The 20,738-nt window shown below is 30.3% G+C and overlaps 1 protein-coding gene across 1 annotated transcript in view; it reads left to right on the top strand.

The window, feature by feature from the left end:
• Positions 1-12,385, top strand: part of LOC122271231 (coatomer subunit beta-like) — a 48,124-nt gene extending 35,739 nt beyond the window's left edge. Inside the window, 3 exon segments of the mRNA XM_071186873.1 lie at positions 10,858-10,881; positions 10,883-11,018; positions 12,249-12,385. Coding sequence (XP_071042974.1) covers positions 10,858-10,881; positions 10,883-11,018; positions 12,249-12,262 — 174 coding nt within the window. The 3' untranslated portion in view covers positions 12,263-12,385.
• The last annotated feature ends 8,353 nt before the right edge of the window (positions 12,386-20,738 follow it).

Genomic DNA, 20,738 nt, shown 5'->3' with positions numbered 1-20,738 from the left:
ATCTATATGAAAATCAAGAGAGAAACTAACGTACTTCCTTCCTCTATGACTTTCCACACGCTAATGGGGAAAGCATGTGAAGTGTTGCCATAGGAAAAGAGTTCTGCTCTACGCCACCTGCAGCCCATTTCGATCGCCAATTCTGCATTCTGGAGAGTTTTCTAAATGATTCTTTTCAATGTTTTATTTATTTTTTTAAAATTTTTACTATTATTTTTTAAATTTCTCTGTAAACTGTATGTAAAATTTATTTTCTTAAAACAAACAAAATATCAAAATATTTTGAGAAATTGAAAAAAAGAAAGAAACGTTGGTGTTGGTTGATTTTGCTCCTTTTTCAAATAATGCGCCCATGGCTTTCGCCATGTCTGCCATACCCTAGATACGCCACTGGAGTTGAGACCACATTAGTCAAAGTTCACCCTGACATTCGTTTGGTATAGTGATTGATCTTTCTATCTTTAAGCAAAGGAGGGGATATAAGCCTCTATATTCTTTGTCTACGAAGTACTTCGATTGGTTTGAATAAATTATCTAACCAAGCATGCGCATTAGTAAAATTGCGCCAAACAAAAATGTTAAAAATGCCGTTCTAGCTAGCCTGACAAAACGATTAAACAATAAAGATGAAAACGATTAAGCAATAAAGATGAAAACGATGACGTAATCGGCCAATCAAATGTCTCTATTTATTAAAAAATCGGTCAGCTAAGCAACAACCAATCATAATCATCCCACCTACCATTCCACAATAAGCGAGCCATAAGCGCAACTAAGCAACGAGAGAATATTGGAACTTGGAACGTGCCCGCGTGTTTAAACCATACTTTTATTGAGAAAGTCTGTAGTCGTATTAAGCTGTGAAATGGCTAGTTGTCTGCATGAGAAAAATCTTTTATTAGTCTATTCAAAAGAATTTTTTTTTTTTACATGGCACTTTGAGGAATCGGACATGAAACCTGATAACTGCATTAGGAGTTCTGAGTTTCAATTAGCAGAGGGAGTTACTTCATTTCTTGAGATGCATGTTATTGAGGACCAAGGAGTCTTACGTCTTTTCTTGTTTTTAAGGAATCCATCAATCGGTATCAAAACTGGATTGTTCACTGTCATTGTAACAGACGAGGCCTCTACAATTTATAGCAAAACAGTATCGAAGAATTATTTTGTCAAACACGAAGAGGAAAAAATAAAAATCGATTTTCTCAAAGACTTCAGGGGCGATTTACCATCATCTGTTAAATATCCATTAGTCATCACCTGTAGTTCTAACTATTTTATTGCTGTTGATAAGTGTAAACATTCAGAGAACTTATCACATTTGAATAATTTGCGAGAGCTGTCCTTGCATTTTAAAAAAGTTTTGGACGAAGCCATTTACTCGGACATCGTTCTTGATGTGGATGGAGACAAAATTAAAGCTCATAAATTGATATTGCAAGCTCGTTCCCCTGTCTTCCACAAGATGTTCACTCATGAAGCTGCGGAGAATCCGATTGCCATCTCAGATATTGGGTTTGATACAATGAAGAGGCTTCTCAATTTTGTCTACACTGGTACAACAGATGAATATGGTTTTGAAGAACTTTTGGAACTATACTATGCTGCTGACAAATACGAAGTGATTTCTTTACGAGATAGTTGCAAAATAAAATTGCTAGACTTTCTTCAAGTGGATAATGCGTGCGTCTTATTTCTCGCAGCAAACCAACACAGCGACGATGATTTCGAAAATGAAGTGGTACAATTTATCAGTGCTGATTTTAAATCAGTGGTTGAAACAGAATCTTTTGCTGAACTGAGTAAAGACGATATGAAATTACTTATTCGTTTGTGTGCATGTGTTTTGGAAAAATAAATAGTTGGTGGATGCTTTTGATTTTAAAATTAAGTATATAATGATTAATTGGTCTAATTTTACACTGGAAAGAATATTTCCCCAAAATGAATAAGAAAGGGAATATTTTAATATGTGTATTAGGTTTTTATTATATTAATCTAATAAAATTGAGTATGTATCAACATCTCGTGTACCATCAAAATTTTAATAGATTCATCTCAAAAAAATTTTTTTTTATGAGTAGACTCTTTCCAAAATTGGTCTTGTTTACTTTTGCAGAAGTATTTCTAGAGAATCATTTGGTCAGCTTTTCATTAGGTGACGGATTTTTTTCTTCCTCTGTGGAGAAGGAATACAACTTGAAGGACCAATTGATATAATGCATCAATGACAAAATGATTTATTTGATTGAAACTTTTTAAACTAGTAAAATTATTTCTTTTGAATACTATTTTATCCTACGATTTTACTCAGGTTGAGGGTATTTTTCAAGAAAAAGAAAACTAAATTAACTTAAGTTTTTTCAAATATTTAATTGAGAACAGATATCAGTTCAATGTTTAAAATCACAGTTTTGTAATACAGTCTAAAATAAATTTTGGATCAATAATTTATCTATCTGTATTATAATTTATCTATTTTAAATATCTTCATAGCAAAGGTTTTGGATTTGCCAACTTGTACTTTTCGATCTTCACTAAATCTGTAGGAACCCCTAAATCTACCTCTCTCTATAAAGGAGGCAAAATTAATTATCACTTATTTACATATAAAATGCCCTTTTTATTACCCATATTTATATTGAAAGATCTTTTCAACTGGCTTTTGAACAATTTTTAACAGTAGAAAAACCTCAATTATATGAATAAAACAAATAATAAACTGGTGGATTAGTCACTCTTTCAAGTGCACCTACTGCCATCAAAATGAGATTCACCAATAATAAATATTTTCAATTGCTCATAAAATACTTTATAAATTTCAATTATTTAAATTTATTTTTTTGAATCAAGCTATTTAGTTGCCAAGTTAAGTGATCTCTCAATGCACAATTTAAATTTCCTTTATTGAACTAACTGTTGGGGATTATTTTCTCATCTCTTCTTTCTAAATCATCTTTTGTTATCAGTTAGCTTAAAATGCCAGAGTTCTTTTTTATATTAAAAAAAAAAATGATCAAGCATGGAATGCAATTGAAACTAAACAAAATTATCTGAATATAAAGCTATTCTCATTATTTGAGTGTAATGCTATTGTTAGGGAATTCCTAATTGCCAATATTATTATTATCATTCATCAAATGGCATCATCAAGATTCAGTAGAAGAAAGCTAATTTCTTCTAAATATACTTTCACAGTTCTTTTATAATCCAGAAATGTTAAGTTGTCTTGTATAGTACCATAAAAAGTATCCAGGAGAACATTATTACATTGTATATTGAAATAATTTGATATTTATACTGTGATAATGGTCCAGCTTCAGATCGATGGGTACGAACTTGTCTGCAAATTAAAGGTGGTCTGTGCGCAACACTGTCTGTAGAACCTGACAATTATTATTATTAGCCACTAGATGGCATCTTAATTATGGAAATGTAGTCCGAGCCAGTAGATAGTGTTTAATAATGTAAATATAATAGATTGTCTTAAGAATTCAATGAAAGCAGATGTATGCCTAATGTACAGAATAAATTTTTCGACAGCTTATCTTTGAATTTTACAATGGTTGCGAGAAACCGATTGAAAAGGTGAGCGAAAACTTTTCATTTACTTGTTAGTAAAAATATTGAATTGATATAATATGAAAAAATCTACTGCTGCCAGAAGTATAACTAGAACAGCTGTTACTAAACTCATTAATAAAATTGAAACTCAGTTAATACAGACTCAAAGGTTGAGGACATTATTGATTGTTTTGATTTATTATCTGAAAAAGACTTAAATGAACTGAATGCGAAAATTTTTAATTCGACGAAAACCGAAGATTTGAATAAGGAATTAACTTCATATTACTGTGTAAGAATAAATTAAATAGAGCTTAAACAATACTAACCTCTACGCAATTGGTATCTAATAATGCCTCTTCCATAAACAATGCTGAAAGAAAACAAAAAAAAATTTTAATTCTAAATCTATAAAATTTCTTTGAAAAAAATGCGCTAAGAGCAGCAAAAATTTCAAAAAAAGAATGAATGTAGCAATAAAGGAAATAAAAATGGGACCACCGAAACCGACGTCCTCAGGGGGTAACGACCCCGGTAGCCATAAAACAAAGCCTTTTCTATTGAGGAAGAGGCAAATGCCTAAAGTAACTCCCTCAGTACCCCGAAGGTTTTGTATAGAAGTCCAGGAAAAAACATGAAATACATAGAACCAATTCCAAAAAGAAACTCAAAACAAAATCATCAGAAAAATAAAAACTCACATTAATCAGGTCAAACAGCGATTTCACAAGCAAACCAAATGAAAAGGAAACACTTAAAACTAAAGAAAATAACGCCCACTATTACAATGCGCAGATAGTAAAAAAAAAAGAAGTCAAGGAAAAGATAAGTAACATATTAATCAAATGCTTAACTGGGGCTGCTCAGTTAAGACTTGAATTGCACCCTGTTAAAAATAAAAAAATATAAACTAGAATTCTTCAATCATTTTCTTAATTAAAAAATTAAAAGCAAAATCATTATTACTCAAATTATTAAAAAAATTATTCATTAATAACGAGACTAAATCCAACAACATTGAATTGCCCCTTTAATATTTGAGGAATTTGTTGGTGATATAATTAAATGGCCTGAATTTTGAGCTAGATTTAGGATTTCCATTCATGAAAGTAATTCATTGATTAAAGTAGAAAAACTTGTTTATTTGAAATCGTATTTGGCGAAAAAGCGATTGCTGGTTTATTGACTACAAATGAAAATTATGACTCGGCAGTTGGAAGAAAGGTTGGGGCGTAAGGATTTGATTATAAACAGACATGTGCTATGCTGTTGCAGTTCGAGAGATGTGGTTTTGTTGAGGAATATTTATGAAGTGATTTACAGATTAATTAATTGAAAAGCATAGGTATTGAACCAGATAGTTTCGGAGCACTTTTGTTTCCAATTGTGATCAAGGCACTTCCGAATGATGTAATTTTATCACTTGAAATCACAGTTCGGATAAAAATAAAATCAGTGATTTATTAACATTTTTGAAATTTTTTTTATGATTGATGCTCTAGAATCACCCGAAATCTGTGGTGCATTCATTGATGCTCCTAGTATAGAGTTCATTAAACAAATTGATAAGATCTCTTGAGTGAGCATATCTTTTGGTGGAAATGCAGTGCGAGAGTAATATAGTTAAAAAAATTTGTTAAATCGTAAGAACATGTGTTGAATAAATTTAATCTCTTGATGATAAAGATAAAAGACAGTACTGTCATTTTGAATACTGCAACTGAGAAATTTTGTATTTCTTGTGATAAATTAGGAAATCTTGTATCTGATAATTGCAACTGCTATAATTTAAATCAAAAGAAAAATTTGTTAAAACAAAAAGGAAGATGTTTTTCTTGTTATAAAAAATATCATTAACAATGAAATTGTCACACAAATGTAGAATGTACTAATTGCCATAGTAAAGAACATAAAAAGGATTTATGTGTTAAAATTGATTCTACAGACAATAATTCCCAAACAAGTGTTATTGATACAAATACTGTTGTTACCTTGGTTATTCCTGTTCTTAAAAATGAAGCAAACAATCAAACTATTCTTATGTCAACATTTAAAGCTGTTATTGTTGCCGCTAATGAAAAATTATTATATGGTGGTGTTCATTAGATTCAGACAGTGAAAGAACATTTATCCATAGACAAGTTTGCAATAAATTAAATTTTCCGATAGTTGGACAGGAAACTAATCATTTAAATACATTTGGCAGCACTGATTTAATTAGCTATGTTAGATCTAAATTGGGATTTAAATTGTGTAACGTTGATGATACGAATTTTCTTTTTATGATTGATGCTCTAGAATCACCCGAAATCTGTGGTGCATTCATTGATGCTCCTAGTATAGAATTCATTAAGCAAATTGATTTTTTAAACATTAAACTTTCAGACTGTGATGATCATCCACAAAAAATAGATATTTTGATTGAATCAGACTACTTTTGAAAAATAGTTACTTAAAACGAAACGCTTAAGTTCGTCTTTGTTAATTGAAACTCAAATGGGATGGGCTGTTCAGGGTCCGGTTTCTCAAAACCCCTTACTAAATGAATCAACATCAGTTAATGTTTTGAATGCCATTATTTCTAAGGACATAGAAGATGATAATTTAACATCAAATTATATCAAATCTTTTTAGGAACTGGAATCGATTGGCATTAGGGGTGAAACTTCTAATAAAAGTATTTCCAATTATGAAGTCTATCAAAATTTAAAGTCAAATTTAGGTGACAATTAGTCAAAATTAGATAACAGGTAGGAAGTTAAACTTCCTTGGAAACATGATAGTGTTAATCTGAATGACAATTATTTTAGTGTTGAAAAAGGATTACGTTCCTTGATTGGTAGATGCAATAAAGATCCTCACTTGTACACAGATTATAATGAAGTTATAGAAGAATATTTAAGATTAGGAATTATTGAAACTGTCGCTAATAAGAATGATGAAATTGAGAAACCTGTCTACTACTTGCCCCATCATCCTGTGATTCGAAAGGATAAAGACAACTTAGAGTTATTTTTGACGCTTCGTCACATTCTCCGAAATCCCCATCATTAAATGATTTGTTGCATTCTGGACCAAACTTAAACCTTGATTTATTAAATCTTCTTCTTAAGTTTAGACTTAACTACATTGCTGACATCGAAGGCATTTTTGATGATTTCACTTAATGAGAATGATCAAGATGTTGTGTGATTTTTATGGGTAGACAAGTTACCAGAAAATTTATCTGAAATTCAACCAAAAATTCTGCGCATGAAGCGTGTCTTGTTTGGTGTTACATCCAGTCCTTTCCTTTTAGCGGGTGTGATAATGTTGCATGTAGAAAAATATAGCTATAAATACCCTGAAACATGTAACATATTTAATGATGCTATATATGTAGGTGATCTTTTATCAGGGTCTTCAAATGAAGAGGAAGCATTTAAGATATCTAAAGAAGCCAAACTAATTATGGATGAAGCAGGCATGAAACTCAGGAAATGGAAGAGCAATTCTCCAAAACTAGTAAAATTGTGCGAAAATTCCGAAATTGAATTTAATCCAAGTGAAATTTAGAATTATGATGAAACAACTGCAATAAAGGTTGTGGGATTGATTTGTCATAGATACAAGGATATCTTTAAATTTGACTTAACTAATCTCATCCAATTTGTAAAGAACTCTGATGAAACAAAAAGAAAACTTATTCGATCTGCTGGAAGAATTTTTGATCCTATTAGATTTTTATCGCCTTTCACAATGAGGTTGAGAACACTTTTCCAAGAACTTTGGGAAAAAGGAATACATTGGGATGAGGAGTTACCAATCGATATAGCTCGCCAATGGGACATTTGGTGTGAAGAATTACCTTTAGTCAGCAGTCTTGAAATTCCAAGATATTTTGATTCAACCTTGATCGAAGATATGAAATCCATTTAAATTCATTGTTTCACTGACAGTAGTGAAATTGCCTATGGAGTCATAATCTATTTACGGTTTACAGACAATAATAATGGCAAGTTTCTTTTATCTAAAGGTAGATTAGCACCTCTGAAGAAATTGACAATTCCCAGACTTGAACTAACTGCTGCTTTGATAGGTGCTAGATTAATATCTCATATCAAACCCCTTTTTCAAAATCTGCATGTCAATGTCAGCTATCATTGCTGGACTGATTCAAGCATTGCACTCTCTTCGATTAAGGATTCGACTTCAAGGTAGAAGCCTTATGTGGCCAACAGAGTGCGAGAAATTCAATCTTTGACTGACCCAGGAATTTGGCATCATTGTCCTGGTCAAACAAATCCAGCCGACTTCATTACCGGATGAAAAAAGTTATCAGTAATTTATGGTGGCCAGGCCCTGAGTCGTTGCTAAAAGAAGAAAATTGGCTTCAAGCTCCACTTATTGTTTCAGGTAGTGATGACAGTACTCTGGATTTAGAAACTTGTAAACCTTACATTTCTCTCTTAACTTCTGCTGAGGAAAATCTCTTTTATTTGAAACTGTTTGGAACTATAAATAAAACAATCTGAGTAACAATGGATTAAACGATTTCTACACAATCTAAAAAAGAAAACTAAGTGCACTGAGCCTTTGAGTCCCCCTGAAATTTCTGGAGCAGAAATCTTCTGGATACGACGTGTTCAAGAATCGGCTTTTAGCCCAGAAAAGATTACACTCGTGAGAGGTAAAGAATTAGGCAATGATTCCCGGATAAAATGTTTTGATCCCTTTCTAGACAAAAATGGTGTAGTTCGAGTTAAAGGACACTTACAATGAGCAGACATGACAGAAGATGAAAAACATCCAATTTTGTTGCCATACTTAATGTAGTGAAATCTATGTAATTTGACCCTCCTAAAACAATGATTACTTTACTTATTCGAGTGGTCAACTTATGATTAAATTTAATTGATTTTACCAATTTTGTAATTGATTAATGAAATAAATGTACAAAGGCGTTAAACTTAACAAAGTTCTCTTTACTTTGTACTTCACGATCTCAGTTCTTAAAATTGGTCTTCATTTTGCCTTGTTTTCCAATTAGACATTACTAAAAAATAGAAACTCAAAAAGATTATTTTTTAGAGATAAATTGTTGAATTAAATTGATATAAGAAAATGGTATTGTGTTTTTAAACTTAGTAAATGAAGTTTGGAACTTCTGACATTATTTCATAATAACCTTTCAACTTATTATATATTATTTAAACTGACTTTATTATGTTGTTGCTATTTAAATTAAATTTTCTTTATATTTTTTTAAAAAAAACATGAAAACTTGATCCCTTTAGTGTTTTTCTTCTATTAAATGCAGATGCCAAAGCACTTTAATGAGCTTTCCTCTTTTTGTCTCATTTTGTTTTTCTTTTTTTTACCCATTGAGAAAATTTGTGTTCTAGGTTTTTCATGTCTGCACACTTTTAGATTTGATCTACTTCGACATAATCACGAATTGTAAGGGTCATAAAAAATCAGGCTAACATACACGTTAATTTTAATAGAGCAGATGATAATTTTGGAACTTCTTTTCATTATTACTGTCTTGACTGTTGATTTTAATATACATATCAATGGAATAGAATATTAAGAAACCTGCACAACTTGAAATATTCTGGCTTTACTGACATTCTATTCAGCTGTTACACTCCCTTTTTTGGAAAGTTGTAAAAAAATGACCAGTGGGTAACCTGTGATTGCACTAATGCGATTAGAATTTTCTCTCTTTTTTTCTTAATTTTAGATTGTTTTATTTATTTTTGCCAGACTTAGTTAATAGCTTCATTTGATTTTGTTACATTGAATATGTACTACTGTTCTTGCTGATCTCAGCTCATCAATTTCTTTTGAGCCTTTAAATTCTAAATTGTGTCAATCGTATCAGTTGAATGATATATAAATGGCTACTTTAACAGTAGTAGGTCTTTAATTATTTGGTACTCAAGATTTAAAAATTATTATATCATTTACGAATTAAATCTTTAAATAAAACAACTCTCTCTGCTGTATTTATATATTAAAATTTGCTTTTTTTAAAATTAAAAGTGAAAAAAAATGGTTTTAAATTTTTGTCTTTCATTAATCATATTTTTTTTATAGGTGGCTTTAATGTATTTGTCTTTTTAATGTTTGTTGTAAACTGAACAATTAACCTTGTGTATTACAATTAAAAACTGTAACTACTGTAAAAGTAATTCACAACTGTATTTTTAATCCCTGATGTAAACTGAACAATTTTAAAATAAGATCTATTTTAAAACTTAAATGAATTCAAGTGTTGCAATCTTAACTTTTTAGCAGTTAAGTAATTAATGTGCTTTTCAGTTACTTTTTACACTTTTGCCTCATAATAAAATTTTTTCCCTTCAGAATTCACAGAAGTGCCATGTGAATTCTTGGAGAATATTGTGAAACTGTAGAAGATACCCATAGCGTAATGATAGAATTTCGGCAATGTCTTGGAGCGGTCTGATTTTAAGTCTATATATATATATANTATATATATGTATTTTTTTTCTTCATCAACGTTACTTCTATTAATTTTTCTCAAAATTGTTCTATCGTTGCAAAATATTTTCATATGTATATTTTGAAAGGATGGTTGTAATCAGCCTTTTCTTTTAACTTAAGTTAAAAAGCCTGATACTTTTCTTTGAAGCAAATTTTTTTGTAAAGTAAAATTTCAGTTTCTAAATATTTTATTTAATAATTATTCTTAAAGGCAGATAAATGTTAATGTATGGTTAGTTTGCCGTGTTTGATGTAAAAATTCTATCATTAAAATCCAATCAAGTATTATCAAATGGTAATTAAGGTCCTAATTAAAATTTCTAAAAACAAGGTTTTTAATTAATTTTAAAAAAAAATTAGCGAAGTTTTTTCATGAAAAAGTAAGTATTTCTTATGTTTAATAATATAATAATGGTTTGGAGAAATTAAATACTTATTAATTAAGCTAATAACACAATCAAAACTAATAGTAAAATATGATTATGAAACTCTTCATTTCAAGAATTGAGTGTGAGATAACGTTTTATCAGAATAATTTTTTTTATAGAAATTAGATTTTTTTATTTTCAGGAAATGACCCTCAATGAAAATTACCTATAAGACCTGCTCATTCTTACTAATGTCAATGCAGATTGTAAAAGGTGGATTGAAAATAACTTCACTATTTAAATATCACTCAACTGTAATAATTTTTTAAACAAAAATTTTATCTTAAAAACATTTAAATGAGATAGTAAATTTTAATGCGTGTTAATTTTTTTTTCTCATGTGCTTGTTTATATATTCTGCTTATTAATTTAGCTTCCAATTGTGGATGATGAATTAAAAAAAAGCCTCAGGCGAAAACAAAGAAGAAAATGAAAGTGATGTGACTATGAGTGCTCCTGTTCAAAAATTAGTGACTGCTGATGGTACTTATGCTACACAGAGTGCTTTCAGTACTGCACCAATGCCGTCAAAAAGTATGTTTAATTCCGTTAACATATTTTACATTTACGTTATTCATTTAATTCCGTTAAAAATAACACTCTAGATTTATCGCTTTTTTCAAAGCTTTAGTTTTAAACTATAAATACCAACTACTAAAGAATTATTTGGGATTTTAAATGGAAAAATAGCTTTAGAAGTAATCTAACTTATTTAAAAGCCACTAATTTGGTGAGATTTCTTTTTTCCTATATGAAAATTATAGAAATCAATGAATAATTCTGAATTATTAGAAAATTTTATCAGCCCAGATAAGGCAGTGTAGAGCAATTTTTAAAATCTTTATAAGGTACATTACAAGCGCTTTTCAGTTTCGCAAATTGTGGATATTCTTAATATTGGCATTTTGTGCCATTTTCAGAATTAGTGTAATATAAAACAGAAAGTAATACAAAATGTTTTCACAATGAAAGAGTGAAAATCTATATAAAACATTTTTTAATATTTCTTATTAAAAATTTTTATTTAATATTTCTTATTTAACATTTCTTAAATATTAAACTTATAATTATTGATTCATGGAAAAAATATTAAATATTTTCTTCGTGTGTTTTTTAAGTGAAGGGTCAATAATTAAATTCTTTCATGCAATTAAAATTTAAAACTGTCACCAAATTTTTATTTTTTAAGTTTTTTCATTGCTGGTCATTGATTTGTATACTTAAATGTATGGTCTAAATGTAGAAATTATCCACATTAGGCTAATTATGAGATTAATTTTACCTAATTCATCATCATCATAGTTGGCCAGACAGCCAATGTGAGCCAATGCCTTCCTAATTTTACCTTAGCTTCAGCAAAACTTCACATTTGAGAAATTCACCCATAAATAAAATTTATATTAATCCTCTGACCTACCATTGCATTGCACTTCGATGCATTACTCTGGTACATGATGCTAAAAAACAGAATGCAAGTCTTTTTTTTTTAAATCATAGTTACCATATTATTTACCTTAAAAACAAATTTATTTTTAGGTAGGAATTATTGTGATTTGCCTCCATAATTATCTTTATATTAATCTGTACCACTATAACAAATAAGCAATTTTATGCCTAAAGTAGAGTATTCTGTTAATTCTTTTTACATTATTATCTCTGCGTATGGTGTGCAATAACTGTAATTATTATTATTATATGCCATACAACTCTCTGCATATAGTACAATTATCTATTTATTGTAATATTAATATCACATAATCTCAGGCTTTTATTGCTGAATGCATGCTAATTATGGCTTTAGTAATTCATTTGGGTAAATCAGGAACAGCTAAGAAGGTAAGCAATCTTTTTTTTAAATATTGAATCATTATTTCAAAACTTGAAGTATAATAACATGAATTTATAATTAGTTCACTTCTAGTTCAAAATGGCGGAGAGAGCAACAAAATTCATAACTGACAAATTTTTTTCTGTTTTCTATATTTTAAGCAATTATTACTATTTCTAATATTTTGTTTTTGATTGATTAGATATCATTCTAATACTAAAACATCATTGCCCGAAAAATAATGTTTATTTATTTTTTGATCGTTTTAAGCTTTGTTTACCTTGGGGGTCTATTATACGGAAAAATCTAATATCCGGGCTTCCAAAAGTCCCACCGATTCCGAATACGCGACTTTCCACTGTAATATAATATAAAAACACAACACTATGATTTTCAATACGTAAATTTTACAGTATGGTATACCCAAAAGACCACCCATATATCCATCCCTCAACTGAAGTCGTAATCCGTGAAAAAATAGGACCACTAATGCCATCTATTAGGAAAATAGTGAATTAAGCATCCTAAAGTAGAAATGAAGTCGGCTCGGGCTTCAGAAAATAGAAATGTTAATTTTTCTCTTGCCCGAAGTCAGTTCGGGCATCACACATACTGCGTGTAGTATTTGCTGGAGCTGGATTCAGACGACAATTGCAAGAGGGTTAATAAAATCTTGTGTTTATACATCTCCTGTCTTAATTGTATTATGCATAGCACATTTTAATGATATAAAATTTAGTGGTGTTTGCAAATTTATAAATAAGATATGAATATGCAACTGTAAAATTGTTTGAACAAAAATAAAAATTGTATTGATATATTTATTGTCATTTCATGTAGGCCCTGTCTGGTGAATGTGGTTTCATGGCTGCTAATTTATATGCCCGTTCTATTTTTGGTGAATATGCCCTAGCTAATGTAAGCATTGAGAAAAATCCTGTTCATCCTGAAGCTCCAGTGACTGGTCACATTAGAATTAGAGCTAAAAGTCAGGTATGAAGCAAATAATATCATAGCAATTTTCAGTGAACAATGATGTAAAATATTAAAATCATACAGAGTGACAAAAAATAACACATATTTGCTTCGATGTGCCTGAACTCATGAAAACATTATCACCTGTAAATAGGTAATAAATATGACATAGTGACTATTTTTAGCCTTAATGCAGAGCTGTAAACGTGTCCCAAACTTTCCTGCTACCTACTGTGACTCACCTGCTAATATTTTCTCCAATTCTTTGCATCAGGATTATTTATAGATGCCATATTCTTATGAAGTTTAGCCTATACCCGAGATGGACTATGCTGAATTTTAATCGGATTTAAGTCTGTTGAATAAGATAGTCATTTATGAGTAGTTGAAAATGTATCTTGTACCTCGGTTCTGTAATTTAATTTGCAATTTAAGTTGCTTCATTTTTTTTTTTTTTAATAATTTAAACCACAGTTTTTTTTTTCCTTTTAAGAAATCATTAATTTAACTTGAAAATATTTTTTATTATTTTTAAATATACTTTTAATGGTATTTATTTTAAATTCCAATTTTTAATGATATTAAGGTTTTGTCTAGAGATTGAAATGAATGTAAATAATTAATTGATGTTTAAAATAGACTAATAAATATAAATAAAATGTGGATAAAAATGGCCTGTAACTTTTAAATTTAGATTTTCTATTAGCTGTATATCAAGTAATTCGCTGTTTGTTTAAGTACAAGTACTTGTAAAACATTTTAAATTTGGATCATATGAATAATACGGAAAGAATTGTTCGACTGAAAGTAACCCTTAGTTTTTATTATGTTTCTTCAAATTGTGGAAAAGTAACCATTAGTTTTTATTATGTTTTTTTTAATTGTTTCTTATTGTTGTTGCTGTAAATTATTTTACTCCTCATTTGATATCTAATTAAAATTTGTCCTTGTGTATAGAAATCTATGAATTGGCGTAGCTGCTGTAAGTAGTGGTTAAAATAAAAGCGCTCCTGGTCTGATTTTACAAATTTATAACCTAACATGCCTTTCTTTTAAACCTTGAAAGAATCAATAAAGTGAAGGCATTGACATCCAATGACATATACACAAAATGAATTATAATTTTTAAAGGGAATATATAGAGCTGTGATGGCTTAGGGCAGTGTTTCCCAAAGTGTGGTACGCGTACCCCCAGGGGTACGGGAACAGTTTAGCTGGGGTACGCGTTCTTACGTGAAATATCTTGCAACATATGAAAATTCCAAATTTTTTTTATTTAAAAACAAAACTAGCCATGAAAATTTGCGATTACGTATTTTTCTATTGGCTATTTTTCGCAGAGTTCACAGTTAATAATTAGTGGTGTCAACAGCCAGTTGTGATTTTTAACTTTTGTGGATTTTTTGTAGTAAAAAATACATAAATTTTTTTTATTAGAGGTACACAGCGTTACGAAAAATTTAGAAAGGGTACACGAAATTCATAAGTTTGGGAAACACTGGCTTAGGGGATAGAGGGTTCACCTTCCAATGGGGTGGATTGAGTTCGAATCCCAACCAATCGATGAGAATTCCGTATCCGGTTTACGCCGACCACAACACTGACATGGAATATCCTCAGTAGTAGACGGATCATGGGTTAGAGACCCCTTGCAGTCAGGCTCCTTCATGTAACGCAAATGCGGGTTAGTTCCGTCAAAAAGTCCTCTACGAAGGCCAATTTCCCCCAATACTTGATCCAGGAGTTTCCTCGTCTTCTGGATTGGGTTCAAAATTATAAGGCTACGGAGTTGAATATCAGTAGTCTTAAACCCAAATTTGGGTCGGCTGTTCACCGATGGTTATGAAATTTTTGAGTGATGGACTATTATGCCGCAGACTTACCTGGCTCAGCAGTAACATTGTTGCTGTGTCTATTATAATTAAATCTAAATGTTGAAAACGAATGTCTAATAACTAAAGGGATACAGTGACAATTATTTGAGATTCCTATTCAGTTATGATTCAATGTTTTCCCCCCCTTTTGGCTAGACAGTTTAATAAATTAGAGTAATTTATGTTATTATCCAATTATCTAAGATGTATACTTTTTTTTGTATTAATAAAGTCGTATTATGATAAAACATATTTTATTATTATGAACTGTAATGTAAAATAAAAGTGTACATTAAAATACTTTTCTTTGCAGGGAATGGCCCTCAGTCTAGGCGACAAAATCAATACAAGTCAAAAAATGGCTTTGAAGACTGGCGCTTGAAACTATGAAAGAAGAAGTTTTATTGAGTCAAAACATCTTCATTATTTAAAATAAGAACTTTTTTGACATTCAAAGATCATGATATCTCAAATTTAAAGGTATATTATTATACATTGTATTTTAAAAGCNTGTATTGATATATTTATTGTCATTTTATTTCTTTTCATGTAGGCCCTGTCTGGTGAATGTGGTTTCATGGCTGCTAATTTATATGCCCGTTCAATTTTTGGTGAATATGCCCTAGCTAATGTAAGCATTGAGAAAAATCCTGTTCATCCTGAAGCTCCAGTGACTGGTCACATTAGAATTCGAGCTAAAAGTCAGGTATGAAACAAATAATATCATTAAACAATGATATAAAATATTCAAATTATACAGAGTGACAAAAATAACACAGATTCGCTTTAATATGTCTGAACTCATGAAAACATTATCACCTGTAAATAGGTAATAAATATGACATAGTGACTATCTTTAGCCTTAAGTGGAGTTGTCAACGTGTCCTAAACTTTTCGGCTACCAGCTGCGACTCACCTGTTTATATTTTGTCCAATTCTTTACACGAAGATTTTTTATAGATGCCATATTCTTATGGAGTTTTACCTATACGCAAGATGGACTATACTGAATTTTCATTGAATTCAAGTCTGTTGAATAAGATGGTCATTTATGAGTAGTTAAAAATTTATCTTGTACCATGATCGTATTATTTTATTTGCAATTTAAGTAACTTGATTTTTTTTAGTTATTAATTTAAGCCTAAATTTTTTTCCTTTTTAAGAAATCATAAATTTTACTTGAAAATATTTTTTATAATAATTTATAAATATACTTTTTAAAATAAATATAATATTTAGTTTAAATTCTAATTTTAATAGTATTAAAGTTTTTGTCTAGAGATTGAAATGAATGTAAGTAATTAATTGATGTACAAAATAGACTGATAAATAAAAATTAAATGTGGATAAAAATGGCCTGAAACTTTTAAATTGAAATTTTCCATTAGCTGTATATAAAGTAATTCGCTGTTTTTTTTTAAATGCAATGTAAAACATTTTAAATTTGGATCATATGAATAATATGGAAATAATTGTTCTACTAAAAGTAACCCTTAGTTTTTATTTTGTTTCTTCAAGTTGTTTAAAAGTAACCATTAGTGTTTATTATGTTTCTTGAATTGTTTCTCATGGTTGTTGCTTTAAATTAATTTAATCCTCATTTGATATGTAATGGAAATTAACTATAGAAATTTATGAATCGGCGTAGTCGGCGTTAATAGTGGTTAAAATAAAAGATAACGCTCCAGATCTGATTTTACAAATTTTTAAACTAACATGCCTTTGTTTTAAACCTTAAAAGAATGAACAATAAAGTTAACAATAGGGTGAACCGAGTTCGAATCCCAACAAGTCGATACAAATTCCGTAGCCGGTCTGCGCCGGCAGTGACGTGAAATATCTTCAGTGGTAGACGGATCATGTGTTAGAGTCCCCTTGCAGTCAGGCTCCTCCATGTTATGCAAATGCTTGTTAGTTCCATCAAAAAGTCCTCTACGAAGGCCAATTTCTCCCAATACTTGATCCAGGAGTTTCCTCGTCTTCTGGATTGGGTTCAAAATTACAAGGCTACGGAGTTGAATATCAGTAGTTTAAACTCAAATTTGGGTCGGCTGTTCACCGATGGTTATGAAATTTTTGGGTGATGGACTATTATGCCGCAGACTTACCTGCCGCAGACTTACCTGTTGCTGTGTCTATTGTAATTAAATCTAAATGTTGAAAATGAATGTCTAATAACTAAAGGGATACAGTGACAATTATTTGAGATTCCTATTCAGTTATGATTCAATGTTTTCCCCCCCTTTTGGCTAGACAGTTTAATAAATTAGAGTAATTTATGTTATTATCCAATTATCTAAGATGTATACTTTTTTTTGTATTAATAAAGTCGTATTATGATAAAACATATTTTATTATTATGAACTGTAATGTAAAATAAAAGTGTACATTAAAATACTTTTCTTTGCAGGGAATGGCCCTCAGTCTAGGCGACAAAATCAATACAAGTCAAAAAATGGCTTTGAAGACTGGCGCTTGAAACTATGAAAGAAGAAGTTTTATTGAGTCAAAACATCTTCATTATTTAAAATAAGAACTTTTTTGACATTCAAAGATCATGATATCTCAAATTTAAAGGTATATTATTATACATTGTATTTTAAAAACATTCTTCATTTTGTTGTACGTTAAATTTATAGTATTTTTCCATGTATAAATAAATCCACGTTGAATAATATTGTGTGTTGTAATTACTATTTTTTTTTAAATCTTGTGTAAGTTTTTAAATATTTATCTTAATAGCATCAGGAAACAATGAAAAAAAACTTCCATTTTTGACAAATTTATAAGTTACTTATTTTTCGTAATTTGTCCACTAAGCACAAAACATTTTAACAAATACATATTAAATCATATAGACTTATACTTAACTTCTAATAATTTTTAAGAGAGAAAAAAATCTGCTTTTGTTCACTGCAATTGAAAAAAAATTCAAAACTGTGAAGAATCCGTAGCTGGGAATATATTTTAAGCGAGAAACCAGTTGATTTTTCTTAAATTCATTATAGATAGAAAATGTTTTCTTAATCAATGTTTTAAATCAGTGGGGCAATTGAGAACTAATAAAAACAAAAAACATGTAAGTATTATTGATAAATTTAAATTCATTAATACTTTTTTTAAATTAATTTTTTTAATTTTATGTAATATATCCCATGTTTTGTTTGGTAAAATATCCAAAAGAACATATTTATTAGTTTTAAAAAAAAATTTCTTGACCAATACCTGTCTTTATTTCTTTAAAATTATTGATTTTTCAATCTGTAACTTACAATAATGATATTGGATTTTTCATATAAAGCGTTTAGTGTATTCTGTTGAATAGTTCTGGTCTGTGCTTTAATAACAATATGAAGTTTTAAAGAGAAACGGATCGTGATCACTAATAATAAAGCTAAATGGAAATTATATCAGTATTGTTTTCACAAAAACAAAGAAAATGTCAGCCACGAATTTTAGTCAAACATTGTGCATAGATATCTGCTGTTTCAGCAATCTGAATGATTTAAGTGAGTTTTAAAGCTCTAATTTCCTGCTGCATAACTTTATAACTTAATAGCAAACTTTCAAAAACAACTGATGACTTTTAAAGGTTTTTTTAAAAAAAAATCCTATTTTATAAAACGCATAAGTGATTTATACTAATGGACGTTATCACATTACAAATTTATTAAGATTTTTCTTTAAAATAGAGGTGTAGAACATTTTTACATGAATGGGTCACTTGCACTGCAGATTGACTAATGTTGGATCACATACACTAGTCCTTAGACTTGTTGACAGTAATTATAGGTAGTAATTGTTATAGATACATAAATGTTCTAAGCATTAAATTCCTTTTATCAATTAAATTTGTAATATGTTTGCATAAAATAAACTACTTTTAAATATTTACAATTAAAAACTGCTTAATTTAAAAAAAAGAAAAAGAAACATTCCCTTGTCAGAAAATATTTTAGATAAAGTGAAATAGAAACAACGAGAAAAGTCATGTTTTTTTTTATCTCATTAAATAATACTAGAGTAAATTTTAACATAAATTCTGAGAATGAAAAACTTTAATGTTCATCGACTTAAATTTTAAAGAAAAAAAATTTATTTTCTAGTGAGTAAATTCAATGCAAATTAAATACTTTAATTTTAAAAAAATATTTATAATTTTTGAAATGATTTAAATTGAAACAAAATTCTTATGGTGCGAAATAAAATTCAATATTCAGTAGAATCAGATGTTAAACTTTAATACAGAATAATGTTAAAAATCATGAGTAATGGTCATGTCCTCGGGGCTGGTATAGCCTGGTTGGCAGGGACTGGTTGAACTCTCGTTCGGGAGAACGGGAGTTGAATCCTAACGGCCGAAGACTCCCCGTGTTGAAAATGGTGACTGCTGCACGTTAAATATGTCAGGTCACAAAGTCCTCCATGTTCCCATAACAAATTAATACCTCTGCGGGTACTGAATTTGAGATTTATCGTTCTCTGGTTCAAGTCAAAATTACGGTCTGTGGGTGAATGAATGACAGTATGAATGGGTCTGCTCTTTAAACGGGTGTAATGTCTGGGTCTGGCTGAAGCCAAATTCTTGGCCATGGATGGAGGCCACTGGAAAAACAAGAACAATTGCACACCTTGCCTTAATGGCCTACGGCAACAACAATGTAGTTCTCACATGATTCCCTTATATCGTTACGTTTACCTCAAATAATAAAAATAAAATATTCCTTTAAAAAAATTAAGCGAACAACACAGGTATATAATCTTGTAAATATTCGAAAAAAAGGAGCATTTTCTTCAATTTAATTTATAGCAATGGCTAATGCTAAACAGAAAAAAATGGAGCCGTGGTGGCTCAAGCTATAGAGCTTTCGCTTCTCAATGATTGAACTAGGTTCGGATCCTCTGGTTGATGCGAATTTCACGACCGACTCGCACCGATCACCCTACGGACAAAAAATATCCTCAGTGGTAAACGCATCATGGGTTGGAAACCCCATGCCATAAGGCTAACTGTTGGATGTTTTCATGGTTTTCCTCTTTTTGTAACGCAAATGCTAGTTAGTTCCATTAAAAAGTCCTCCACGAACGCTAGTTTGTCTCAATGTTTAATTCAGGAGTTCCATTCTTTTCTGGGTTGGGCTTAAAATTACAGGGCTACGCAGTTGAACATCAACAGTCGAAAATTTAGAATCAGGACAGCTGTTCAACAACGGTCGAATCCCAGTCAATACGAATTCCGCATCCGGCTTGCACCGATTACAGTGCTGACGTGAAATATCCTCAGTGGCAAACAGATCATGGGTTAGAGTCCCCTTGCCGTCAGGCTAACCGTGGGAAGTTCTCGTGGTCCTCCTCTCCGTGTAACGCAAATGCGGGTTAGTTACATCAAAAAGTCCTCCACGAAGACAAATTTCTCCCAATACTTGATCCAGGAGTTCCCTAGTCTTCTGGATTGGGTTCAAAATTACAAGGCTACGAAGTTGAACATTAGTAGTTGTAAACCCAAAATCGGGACGACTATTCAACGACGGTTATATATATATATAAAAAAGGTACTACTAGGTACTACTAGGACCG

Source organism: Parasteatoda tepidariorum, chromosome 10 (assembly GCF_043381705.1).
Source record: "Parasteatoda tepidariorum isolate YZ-2023 chromosome 10, CAS_Ptep_4.0, whole genome shotgun sequence".
NCBI lineage: Eukaryota > Metazoa > Arthropoda > Arachnida > Araneae > Theridiidae > Parasteatoda > Parasteatoda tepidariorum.
Note: the sequence above shows the minus strand (reverse complement) of the source record. Positions and strands in the feature narration are given on the sequence as shown.